General features: G+C 42.2%; 1 protein-coding gene and 1 long non-coding RNA gene across 2 annotated transcripts in view; one reads left to right on the forward strand and one right to left on the reverse strand.

Moving 5' to 3' along the window:
- On the reverse strand, positions 1-8,813 carry LOC132404188 (uncharacterized). The gene is made up of 3 exons (XR_009515444.1): positions 6,555-8,813; positions 5,485-5,581; positions 1-3,520 (listed from the first exon to the last, which is right to left on the reverse strand). It is a non-coding gene; the product is annotated as an uncharacterized LOC132404188 (long non-coding RNA).
- The window catches only part of nipsnap1 (nipsnap homolog 1 (C. elegans)), a 39,267-nt gene that overhangs the window by 14,684 nt on the left and 11,316 nt on the right, over positions 1-13,267 (forward strand). The window contains exons 6-7 of the mRNA XM_059988265.1: positions 4,986-5,126; positions 8,822-8,853. Coding sequence (XP_059844248.1) covers positions 4,986-5,126; positions 8,822-8,853 — 173 coding nt within the window. The remainder of the gene's footprint in view (positions 1-4,985; positions 5,127-8,821; positions 8,854-13,267) is intronic.

Genomic DNA, 13,267 nt, shown 5'->3' on the forward strand with positions numbered 1-13,267 from the left:
TGAAAACAATCTTTAAACACAAAGCATGAAATGATGAAATTTAGTTTGAAATTCAGCAAGCTGTGCAAATACTTATGCCCTTCTAATAAGCAGAGTGTTAAGGAGTTAGAGCTGGAACTGAATGAACAACGGATCATTCGGTAGCCTAAGGAGACAATAGATGGGACATATCGATAGGTAGTTACACCCAAGGTGCAGGATACAGGAAACTGGGTGACAGTCAGGAAGGGGAAAGAGATTAAGGAGCCAGTGCAGAGTACCCATTCCCCTCAACAACAGTATATCACTTTGTTTACTGTTGGAATGTTGGGGGGATGGTAACCAAACAGAGGAGTTTCACAGTGGGTGAGTCTCTGGCACTGAGTCTGCCTCTGTGACTCAGAAGGGAAGAGGGGAGAAGATCTCACACTGTGGTGATAGGGGATTCATTAGTTAAGAGAATAAACAGGATGTTTGTGGGCAATTGAGTCCTCAGCATTCTAAGGTGAGAGGATGAACAGCCAGAAGTTAGGATCCATGTAGGTACCAATGACATGGGTAGGACAAGTGATGAGGTTCTGCATAGGAAGTTCAGGGAGTTAGGTGCTAAGTTAAACAGCAGGACCCTAGCGTTGTGACCTCAGGATTAATACCTGTGCTGAGTGCTAACGAGACCAGAACTAGGAAGATTATATAGTTACATACATGGCTTAGGAGTCAGTGTAGGAGGGAAGGCATAATATTTCTAGATCAATAGGCTCTCGTCCAGGGAGGATACACCCTGTACAGAAGAGACGGTTTGCACCTGAGCTGGAGGGGAACTAATATCCTAGAAGGAAGGTTTATTAATTCTGCACGGTGGGGTTTAAACTAGGGTTGCAGGGGGGCGGGAACCAGAGTGTCAGAACATTTAATGGAGAAATAGTGGAGGCAGATGTTGGTAAGACTTCAGACGAAGTTAGGAATCAAAAAGTTGAACGTGGTGTGATTAGCGTCCTGAGCTGCATTTACTTAAATGCAAGAAGTATCATAGGAAAGGCAAATAATAATGCTGAAGACGAGGCGGCTGGTTTGCAAGCAGAGGCAATGTGTAGTGAGGAGAGGCTGATGACAGGACAAAATTTCATTCAACAGGATGAGTTGCAATGTAAAAGGTGGACAAAATTGAAAAGGGTGAATACAAAACTGAAGATGTTGTGTTTGAATGTGTGCAGTTTACGGAATAAGGTAGATGAACTTGCAGCACAGTTACAGATTGACAGGTATGATGTTGTAGGCATCGCTGAATCATGGCTGAAAGAAGAGCTTAATGTCCAAGGATACACATTGTATCAAAAGGACAGGCATGAAGGCAGAAGGGGCGGTTTTGCTCTGTTGGTAAGAAATGAAATCAAATCAATACAAAGAAGTGACATAGGGTCAGAAGGTGTTGAATCATTGTGGATAGAGCTAAGGAACTGCAAGAGCAAAAAGGCCCTGATGGGAGTTATATGTAAACTCCCAAACAGTAGTAAGAATGTGGCCTACAAATTACAATGGGAAATAGAAAACGCATGCCAAAACAGCAAAGTTACAATCGTCATTGGGGACTTCAGTATACGGGTAGATTGGGAAAATCAAGTTGGAGCTGGATTCCAGGAGGGAGAGTCTCTGGAGTGCCAACAAGATGGCTTCTTGGAGCAATTTGTGGTTGAGCCCACTTGAAGATCAGCTATTCTAGATTGGTTGTTGTGCAATGAACCAGAATTGATTAGAGACCTGAAGGTAAATCACCCTTAGGGGCAAGTGACCATAGTATGATCAAATTCATCCTGAAATTCAAGAAGGAGAAGCTAAGGTCAGGTGTATCAGTATTACAGTGGAGTAAAGGGAATTACAGAGGCATGAGAGGGAAGTCGACCAGAATTGATTGGGAAAGGACACTGGCTAGAATGATAGCAGAGCAGCAATGGCTGGAAGTTCTGGAAGCAATTTGGAAGGCACAGGATATATAAAGAGGAAGAAGTATTCCAAACGCAAGGTGATACAACTGTGACTAACAAGAGAAGTCAAAGCCAACGTAAAAGCCATAGAGGGGCATATAATAGAGCAAAAATTAGTGGGAAGTTAGAGGATTGGAAAGCTTTTTAAAAACCAACAGAAGCAACTAAAAATGTCATTAAGAAGGTAAAGATGGAATATGAAAGTAAGCTAGCCTATAATATTAAAGAGGGTGCCAAAAGTTTCCTCAGATACATAAAGTGTAAAAGAGAAGCATGAGTGGGTATCAAGCCACTGGAAAACGATGTTAGAGGGGAAGTAATGGGGAACAACGAAATGGCAGACAAACTGAATAGGTAATTTGCATCAGCCTTCACGGTGGAAGACACTAACAGTATGGTGGAAATTCCAGGTATCGGGGTCATGAAGTGTGTGAAGTTACCGTAACTAGGGAGAAGGTTCTTGGGCAATTGGAAGTTCTGAAAGTAGATAAATTACCTGGACCAGATGGTGTATACCTGAGATTTCTGAAGAGGTTGTGGAGGCATTAGAAATGATCTTTCAAGAATCACTGGATTTTGGAATGGTTCTGGAAGACTGGGAAATTGCAAATGTCACTCCACTCTTCAAGAAGGAAGAGAAGCAGAAGAAAGGAAACTATAGGCCAGTTAGTCTGACCTCAGTGGTTGGGAAGATGTTGGAGTTGATTATTAAGGATGAGTTCTCAGAGTACTTGGAGGCACTTGATAAAATAGGCTGTGGTCAGCATGGTTTCCTCAAGGGAAAATCTTGCCTGACAAAATCTGTTGGAATACTTTGAAGAAATACCTAAAACAAGCAGGATAGACAAAGGAGGATCAGTTGATGTCGTGTACTTGGATTTTCGGAAAGCCTTTGACCATTTGATGGAGACTTTGATGGAGTGGGTGTGGAAAGGACGTTTCCTGTGGTGGGTGAGTCTAAGACCAGAGGACGCAGCCTCACAATAGAGGGGTGTCCTTTTAGAATGTAGATGAGGAGGGATTTCTTTAGCCAGTGAGTGGTGAATCTGTTGAATTTGTTGCCACAAGCAGCTGTGGAGGCCAAGTGTTTATATTTAAGGCAGAGATTGAAAGATGTTTGATTGGTCAGTGCATGAAGGGATACGGGGAGAAGGCAGGAGATTGGGGCTGAGAGGAAAATTGGATCAGCCATGATAAAATGGCGGTGCAGACTCGATGGGCCAAATGACCTAATTCTGCTCCTATATCTTATGGTCTAATGGTCTTATAGCCTGAGAGAAGAAATTCCTCCTCACCCGTTATGTATGGGTGACTCCTTTTTCTTTGAATTACGTACCCTGTTTCTAGAGTACCCCAGCAGGGAAAACATCATGTCAGCATTCATCATGTCAATCCCCCCTCAAGACTTTACACGTTTCAATAAGATCATCTGCAATCCTTATAAACTGCAATGAATACAGGCCCAACTTACTCAATCTTTCTCCATACATCAAAGGCCTTCCCAGGAATCATCCTTGTGTCCTTTTCTCTGCACTGCATCCAGTGCCAGTGCATCATCCCTGAAATATGAAGGGCAAAACAGATTACAGTACTCCAGGTATGACCTCCTCTAACGCTGCATCAAAATGAGCCCACTGTTGTGCTTCAAGCGCCTAGCAATATTCTATTAACCTTCTTAGTTCCTTGCTGTAGGTATAGATTAATATTTTTTGTTTCATGTACTATGACCCCTCCAGATCCCTTTGTACCACAATATTTATTAGTCACAGTGAATAATAATGTGTTCGTGAAATTACATTTTCTAAAAATTAATGTATATGCTGGCTGCAAACTTCTTGCCTATTCTGTGAACTAGTCGATCTCCATTTGCTCACTCTTTGTGTCCTCCAATCAACTTGTCAACAAGTAGATAACCGCAGTCTGTGTTTGTTCAAAAAAGACTGCTGTCACAGTCAATGCTATGGAAACTTTGAAACTTTTTCCCAGTATAATGGGTTGGGGATGTAGCTCAGCGGTGAAGCGCATGCTTTGCATGTACGAGGCCCCAGGTTCAATCCCCGGCATCTTCACACTTAGAGGCGGCACAGTAACATAGTGGTTAGCACAAAGCTTTACGGTATAGGCGACCAAGGTTCAATTCCCGCTTCTGCCTGTAAGGAGCTTGTCCGTTCTCCTCCTGACTGTGGGTTTCCTCTGGGTGCTCTGGTTTCCTCCTACAGTCCAAAGATGTACCAGTTGCTGGGTCATTGTAAGTTGCTGTGTGGTTAGGCTTGGATTAAATCAGGCGGCATGGCTCGATGGGCTGAAGGGCCTATTCTGAACTGTATCTCAGTCAATAAATAACTAGTTCTTGGCATCAGGTTTTGACTCCTTTGAACAATGGTTTTGAATCCTATACTGTTTTGAAAGACAATATGAATTTGAAGGAAGAGGTGGGCCATACTGTGCCTTCTCGAACATTCAGTAGGATATTGGCTGTCTATATTAGATTAGATTAGATTCAACTTTATTGTCATTGTGCCGAGTACAGATACCAAGCGAAATGAAATGCAGTTAGCATCTAACCAGAAATGCAAAGAATAGTGTAATTTACAAAATAACTGTGAATAAAAAGTAAGTGCTACAGCACACAAATATAAAAGTACTGAGACAGTACAATACGGGTGCAATACTGCTTAACGCAGTGATGTGAGGTTCAGCAGGGTCACAGCCTCAGGGAAGAAGCTCTTCCTGTGCCTGCTGGTGTGGGAGCGGAGGCTCCTGTAGAGCCTACCGGATGGGAGGAGAGTAAAAAGTCCATGGTTAGGGTGAGATGCATCCTTGATAACGCTTTTCACCCTGCCCAGATAGTGTTTATGGTAGACGTTCTCAATGGTGGGCAATTGGGTGCCGATAATCCGCTGGGCAGTTTTCACCACATGCTGGAGTGATACAGGACAATTGTCATACTACACTGAGATGCAGTTGGTGAGTATGCTCTCAACGGTACAGCGGTAAATATATACTGTATTTCCATGCTTTCAGGAATACCTGGAATTCCGAAAGGAAAGAAGCAAGATGTTGCTGTCTCGTAAGAACCAAATACTCTTGGAATTCAGTTTCTGGAATGAACCACTCCCAAGGCCAGGACCTAATATCTATGAGCTAAGGACATACTACTTAAAGGTAGGTTGCTGTAATAGATAACTTTGTGTCCAACTTCTTATAGTGACGCTCCGGAGTTTTCAAAGTAGTTAGTTAGTTCAGGCAACTGGCAAAAATCCAAAGGACGGAATGGCTTCCTCTGGGTGGAAATGTTCTTTGAATTTCCTGAGAGTTTCCAATATGCAATTTCTTGTGGCGGGAATAAATATAAATTCCCAATCTGTAAGTAAGCATATTTGTTGGACATAGGGAACTGCGCCTTAAATACAAGAGATCAGTCTGCTTTAACTATGCTGATATTTTACAGTGGATACAATGTAATGCAGCACCTTTTAATGCATCCTCAGGTATAGCTTCTCCATGGATGTATATTTGTTACCTTTCCAATCTTCTTTTCTATGAGGGTGACCGGGGTCGCTCATTCCTTTCATTCCTATGCCTAATATCATCCAATGGGAATAAGCTTCCTTGGATTCCTAGTAGATAGTACAAATTCAGAGGTTCAATAAATTAAAAAAAAACATATTTCCTTAAGGAAATCTTACTAACAATAAGAAGAAAATAATTTTGGGAAATAATAAGTTGTCAGATTATGTATGATAATCAGCCTAGGCTCAGATCGAGCAGGAAACACTTTGTGACACAAAGAGCTTGAAAGGAAAGGTAGGTTAATTGGTTGTAAATTGTCCCATGATTAGGCTAGGATTAAATTGGTGATTGCTGGGTGGTGTGGCTAGAATGGCCAAAAGGGCCTATTCTGCATTGTATCTCAATACATACATAAATAAAATCTTTCTTTTGATGCATACTCTTAACCAAAAACTAAATATCTGCAGACTAATAATTTCCATCTTATGTTTGGCTCAGAAGACTGGAATGGAAAAAATAAATGTGTTTTTAACCAGGACTGTGAGATGCTGAATGTCATTTGCTGCTTACTTCTGAAGTCTCCATTTTTTACAGAAGCCACTCTTTAGCTGAATTTAGTTCACCCATTCTTCAGAAAAGATTGATGGAAATAGTACAGACGGAGGGATCAGGCACTGGTGTTTTCAAAGACGGGCAGTCTAGAATTGGGCAGGCAATTTCCAGTATCAAACAAAACTAGCATCTGCATGACAACTTCAAAAATTGTCTTGTTGTGTCTTGTATGCAAAAAGCACAACAAATCCAAGCTGGCTCGTCACCAACGAGTAAATCTGCCCTCAATTGCCAGCAAAGGGCTGGAAGGAGTTGTCAGCAGTGCTGCCAAGTGGCATTTAATTCACTGATTACGCGCTTAGCAGTGCACAGTTTGGATCAAACAGCTTAATTCCAGAGTTGAAGCAGGAATGACATCAATACACATTCAGCGGTAAATTGAATCAAAAAATAAAATGAATGAGGAAAATCCCTCAGTAGTTCACCTCAGAGGAAGACATTTGTCGTTGTCAGAACTGGAATCCTTACCAGTGGTGCTCTGGGGCCCTCAATGACTGTAGCAATGCTCTTCCTTCCAGTGTAGGTCAGAAGTGGGCAAGTTCACAAGTGTTGAATTCCACTTGCAATCCTTCAAAACTGAGGCAGAATAACCACATCCAGTGAGGAAAAGGCTAACCAGCTACCTTTGCCGTTCAATCAAATCACCATATCTACAGTGTAGGGGGTAAAATGAACACCTTCCCCACCCTTGTTCCTCCCCTTCACCCCCACCTGGCTCCGTCTGCCTTTTTTTTTTGTCTGACCCAAATTCCTCCTTCCCCAACCCCAACTTAGACTAATCTGCTCGTCATCCATCTTCCCCCTTTCCCCTTTACCAGCACCTTGGCTCACCTCTGGTTGCTGCTCAACTCCCATTCTCTTACTACCTATTTATTAGTCATCTTGTTTCTCCACATTTAGGCCTGATGCGCCAGCAGTTCCTTTCCTCCCACAGATGTTCGCCCGACTGAATTCCTCCAGCAGACTGTTTGTTCCTCCGGGTTCCAGCATCTGCAGTCCCTCCTGTCAACTAAAAGGGAGATAGGAAATAGAGGGCAGGCAAAAATCAATATTCCTGTAGCCAGCAAGATATATTGAGGAGTGCATTGCAAACATCAGTGCTAGAACTTCAGTTTCATACAGCTTGGATGAAGGCACCAAGATTTGGTTGTTACATTTGTTGACACAAGTAAATATAAGGAGGTAATTCGTGAAGAGAACATAGGGAGGCTTTAATCTGATATAGATAAGTGAGTGGACAAAGCTCTGGCAAATGCAATATAATGTGGGAAAATGTAAAATTCTCTATTTCGGCAAGAAAATTTTGAGAAAAAGAAAGCTCATAATTCAAATGGTTGGGAAGCAGTGTGGGATCTGTCTCTACCAGAAGAGGTGCAGGATGCTCCTTCGCTCTTCTGGGCTGCAGTCACCCTTGGGCAAGGTGTAGCCCCTGCTTCACCCCCCGATCGGGGTCACGTGAAGCCATGGGAGCAGGTGGTGGATGGTCGTATGAGTATCTGGTGCAGATCGCAAGTCCTGGTTGGGTGACCATTGACATCAGGCAGACAATCTCTGAAGAGTATTGATCATGGCTGGGGTCACCCGTCTTGTAAAGACACTGCCCAGAAGGCGGCAATGGCAAACCACTTCTGTAGTAAAAAATTCCCAAGAATAATCATGGTCTTGAAAAGACCATGAGTGCCTACGCTATACGACCCAGCACGTAATGAAGGAATGAATCCAAATTGGGACAGAGTACAGAGCTCTGAGGTTTAAGGATGTTCTAGTGTGTGATTTTCCAAAATCTAGTTTGCAGATACTGCAGGTAATTAAGAAAGCTGATAGAATGTTATTGTTTAATTTTAGGAAATTAAGTACATAGGTAGGAGTTGTAGTTTACACAGTAGAAACCACATCAAGTACTGTGTTTCATAATAGTTTAAATATTTACAGAATGTGTTGGAAGAGGTTCAGAGTTTTAATTTAAAAGAAGCATTGGAATGGGCTGATTGTCTTGCGAGGTAAAGTTGGGCAGCTGGACTTGTATTTGGCAGAATTTAGAGGAGGTTATTTCCTCATGTGGTGAAATTTAGAACCTGACCTCACCCATTTAAGGCACTGGTGAGGTGAAATCCTTTCTCTGAAAGTGGGGTTTTGAGTCTTTGGATCTCTGCTCCTCCTATAAGTGAAAATCCTTCAATTTCTTATCCAGGATCCCTTTAGATACGTTTCTGCCTTTCATCACAGGTATCGCTGTGGTAGAAAATTCAACACTCCAACCACTATGTCCTGTATGTCCTGAACATCACTTTGCATTCACTGGAGTGTGTTCTCTTGCTTTGGCCTCCAGTTCTGGTCTCATCCATAGATGGAAATATTGTCCTGCACCTACCTTTTAATCCCCCTTATTGACATCCTGTTTCTTTGATCAATTTTTCTTCATCAGTCCTGACTTTCCATGATAACATAGAAAAGATAAACAGAGTAAGTAAGTAAGTGTGTGTGTGTGTGTGTGTGTGTGTGTACACTTTTTAAAATTCTGCCTCTATTCTAGTTTATATGTTTATATTCTTTCAGAGGGAGCTCCTCATCTCAATCCTTTAGCTGAGTATTATGTGACCACCATCCTTCCTTTACTGTGTGGCATCATGTCCAAACCTTTTGAGAATTAATTTGTTACAGGATATATTTTATTGCAATGATGTTTGTTTAGCCATGCAGTGAATCTAATATCTAACACATTTCTTTTATTCTAGCCGGGGACCATGATTGAATGGGGTAACAACTGGTAAGTAAGTTTTAATAGGCCTACTAAATGGGTTCTGTTGTTGTTTGGTATTGAGCTGAGCGGCTCAAGATATGTGTCAAATGTAACAGATCTAATTTCAGCATGAATATTGGCTGTCAAAAAATCTAGGATATTTCAGGAGTATTAATACATTGGGTGACATTAGAAAGTGATACTTGTGTTGCCCAATTTCATTTCAAATTTTTTTATTTAATATTTTACAGCGCCCACACTTCAAAAAAGTAATTCTATAAAATGCTCTAAAAGCATATTAAAATGGAGAGGGAAAACTTTTCTAAATTTTTGTTTTATCTTCTAGTGTGTGTGTGTGCATGAAGTTCCTAAATTCCTTGTATTAAATACATCGATATGTCAGCTCTTTTATTCTTCAATACCTTATACAGATTATAGGCCTATAAAGAAGCACTTTATATTTTCTATAAAGAAATCCTAGTTATATTTCCCGCTATGGAATGCAATGAACTACTAAAGAACTTAGACATCCTCAACCATTATGAGCTGTTGATGATGGAGGAAGTAAGCACTCACCCCACGCCTTTAAGTGTGCAATTGCCCTCAATGCTCCCCCAATTCTTTGTAAGTAGTTTTTTTGTGGGGACAATATCTGATGCTATTTGGATCCTCATTATCAAACATCACTACATCCAATGGCCACTTTATTAGATACACCTGCTTGTTAATGCAAGTATCTAATCAGCTAATCACATGGCTGCAACTCAGTGCATAAAAGCATGCAGACCTGGTCACAAGGATCGGTAGCTGTTTAGACAAAACGTCAGAATGGGGAAGAAATGTGATCTCAGTGACTTTGACTTTGGAAAGATTATTGGTGCCAGACAGAATGTTGAGAAATTGCTCATCTCCTGGGATTTTCACACACAAATCAATCTCTTGAGTTCAAGGAGAATGGTGTGAAAAACTCAAAGAAACATTAGGTGAGCAGCAGTTCTGTGGGGAAACAAAATGCCTTGTTAATGAGAGGTCAGAGGAGAATGGCCCGAGTGATTCAAGCTGACAGGAAGGGGACAGTAACTCAAATAACCACACGTTACAACAGTGGTGTGCAGAAGAGCATCTCCTGCATGCACAACACTTCAAACCCTAAAGGGGATGGGCCACAACAGCAGAAACATACACTCAGTGGCACAACAATCTCTAGGGTTTATAGAGAATAGTGCAAACAACCAAACTCATCCAGTGAGCAGCAGTTCTATGAACAAAAGTGTCTTGTTAATGAGAGAGGTCAGAGGAGAATGGCCAGACAGATTCAAGCTGAGAGGAAGGTGACAGTAACTGAAATAACCACTCGTTACAATGGGGGTGTGCAGAAGTGCATCTCTGAACACACAACATGTTGAACCTTGAAGTGGATGGGCTACAGTAGCAAAAAACCATGAACATGCCCTCAATGACCACTTTATTAGATACAGGAGGTACCTAATAAAGTGGGCACTGAATGTATGTAGGAAAATACTTACTTATATTACAACATATAGTAGTCTGTAGGTTTACTCCGCTGCAGACTAGTGTCACAGATTATGTATCTGAGTTCCCAATTTCAGAGTTGTCTTTGCCAGGTTGTATTCTTGTCATTTTGGAAGGGATATTGGTAACCAAGTCACCAAGTTAACTAGTCTGAGACAGGGCAGAATGGGACTGGAATAAATGGAGCAAAAAATAACCATGGTTCATTAAGTGCATTAAAATTATCTGCAAAGATAATTTTAACTTGTGATGACTGGCTGTAGGTCTACTCTGGTTTAAGATGGTCCTCATGAAGCTCAACAACTGCTTGCTGGTAGCAAAGAAAGCAACTAAATACTTCATTAATTACACTTTTTCTGTTAAACGATCACTGCAGACAATAGATTGTAACTCCCCTGTCAGAGTTGAGCTTTTGAACTGCCTGTGTGACCTGGCATTTTTGCTGTGGGAACTGAAGTCTCGAAGGTGTAGGACATGCGCGGTGTGGTGTGTATAGGCTGTGGGGTCCAGGCCAGAGAGAGGGGAATGAGCCAATCTCTGGCCACTCCTGGAGCAAAGTCAGAGGCAATTCGTTTTGGCAGAACCGAGGGAGGCGATGCAGCGTCGAGGCAGCGGGGCCCAGACGTGGACCTGCGGGCGAGGAAAGGCCCAATACTTGATCGATTTAGATGCCGAGCCGAATTGGAAGAGTTGGGTACGGGCCAAGTTGAGGTGGCAGGGCACCAGCCCAAGAGCGTATAAAGCGGCAGGGTCCAGATCCGAGAGCAGGCTGTGGACGATTTAAGGGCTGGGCCAGATTGAAAAGGAAGCAGGACATGCGCTGGTTCAATTTGCTGCTCTGGGAGGTTTGCTCATCTCTGCACTGAACTGTGGTTGTGGCCTGCAACCATCACAGAGAAGGGTCTCGGCCCGAAACATTGCCTACTCTTTTCTCACGTATGCTGCCTGACCTGCCGAGTTCTTCCAGCGTTGTGAATGTATTCTTTGATCCACAGCATCTGCAGTTGTATTTTTGTGTTTTGAACAGTGTGAACTCACTTTTCTGAACTTTTGCAAAGGGTGCATAAAGCATACATACTTCGATAATAAATGTACTTTGACTTTGGCTCTCCCGGTTGTTTCTATATGAAGTAATCAATGGCAGTTGCTGTAAGTAAAATAGATTTTAGGTAAGTAATTGAAAGGCATAGTTCCCATTCCAACCTTCAGAGTTGATCGCAGCCAAAGTTCAAAGTTTAGAGTAAATTTATTATCAAATTACACAAGTATCACCATATGCATCCCAGAGGTTTGTTTTCTTGTGGGCATACACAGTAAATCCAAGAAGCATGGTAGGGTCAATGAAAGACCGCACCCAGCTGGGCGGAGGAACAGCCAACGGGCAAAAGGCAACAAACTGTGCAAATACAAAAGAGAAAATAATAATAATAATAATAATAATAATAATAATAAATAAACCACAGATAGTAAGAATAAGTCCTTGAAAGTGAGTCCACAGGTTCAGTGATGGGCAAGTGTAGTTGAGTGAAATTATCCCCACAGTTCAAGAGCCTAATGGTGGAGGGATAATGACGGCAATTTATATTGTTCTCTTTTGGGTTTTTGACATTTTCTTTTCATGGCTGATTGGCGGGTGGGTGGTCTGTAAGTGTGTAGGGGAGGAGTGGGGGGTTTGGGAGTTTTGTTGCTACTGTTGCTGTTCTTTTATGTGAGTGAGGGGGCCGGGGATTGTTATTGTCGCTGTTCTTGCAGCCGGGGATTGTTATCATCGCTTTTTTCAGCCGGGGAGGGGTCGGGGATTGTTATTGTCGCTGTTTTTTCAGTCAGGGAGGGGTCGGGGATTGTTATTGTCGCTGTTCCAGGGGTGGGGTTGGGGATTTGTTGCTATATTTTTCTGCGAGTGAGGGGGTCGGGGATTGTTATTGTTGCTGTTTTTTTTCTGTTATTGTTATTGTTATTGTTATTGTTATTGTTATTGTTATTGTTGCTATTGTCGCTGATTTTTTTTCAGCAGAGGAGGGGATGGTGGATTTTGCAGTTTTGCAAGTTTTGTTTCTTTTTCTATCTGTTGTCTGGAGAAGACAAAAATCAGAGTTTTACTGTACATGCATACTTTGACAACAAAATGAACCATTGAACGTTTTGAACCTTTGAACTGTTCCTGAACCTGGTGGTGTGAATCCTGAGGTTTTCGGTACCTTCTTCCTGATGGCAACAGCAAGAAGAGAGCATGACCTGGGTGCTGGGGGTCCATGATAATGAATGCCACTTTCCTGCAATAGTGCCCTGTGTAGATGTACTCAATGGAGGGGAGGGCTTTACCTGTGATGGACTGGGCTGCATCCACTACTTGTTGTAGATTTTCCATTCAAGGGCATCGGTGTTTCCATACCAGGTTGGGATGCGACTAATCTTCACCACACATCTATAGAGGTTTGTCAAAGTATTAGATGTCATGCTGAATCTTTGCTAAATTTTAAGAAAGTAGAGATGCTGCTATGCTTTCTTTATAATTGTACTTGCATGCCTGACCCAGGAAAGGTCCTCTGTAATGATAATACAGAGGAATTTAAAGTTACTGACCATCTTCGTCTCTGGCCTCCCTTTGAGGGCTGGCTCATGGACCTCCAGTTTCCTCTTCTTAAAGTCAATGATCAGCTCCTTGGTTTAGCTGACATTCAGTAAGAGGTGGTTGTTGTTGTCTCACTGCTCAGCCATCAGATATCCAGTCTTCCTCCTGTGTACCTCCTTTGATTTGGCTGATGGCAATGGTACTGTAAGCAAACTTGAATGTGTTGCTGGAGCTGTGCTTAGCTGCACAGTCAGAAGTGCAAAGCAAGTAGAGCAGGGGGTTAGGCACAACAGCCTCATTGTGCATCTACTCGGATGGAGACTGTGGAGGAGATCC

The sequence above is a fragment of the Hypanus sabinus genome, chromosome 13 (assembly GCF_030144855.1).
Source record: "Hypanus sabinus isolate sHypSab1 chromosome 13, sHypSab1.hap1, whole genome shotgun sequence".
NCBI classification, from domain to species: domain Eukaryota; kingdom Metazoa; phylum Chordata; class Chondrichthyes; order Myliobatiformes; family Dasyatidae; genus Hypanus; species Hypanus sabinus.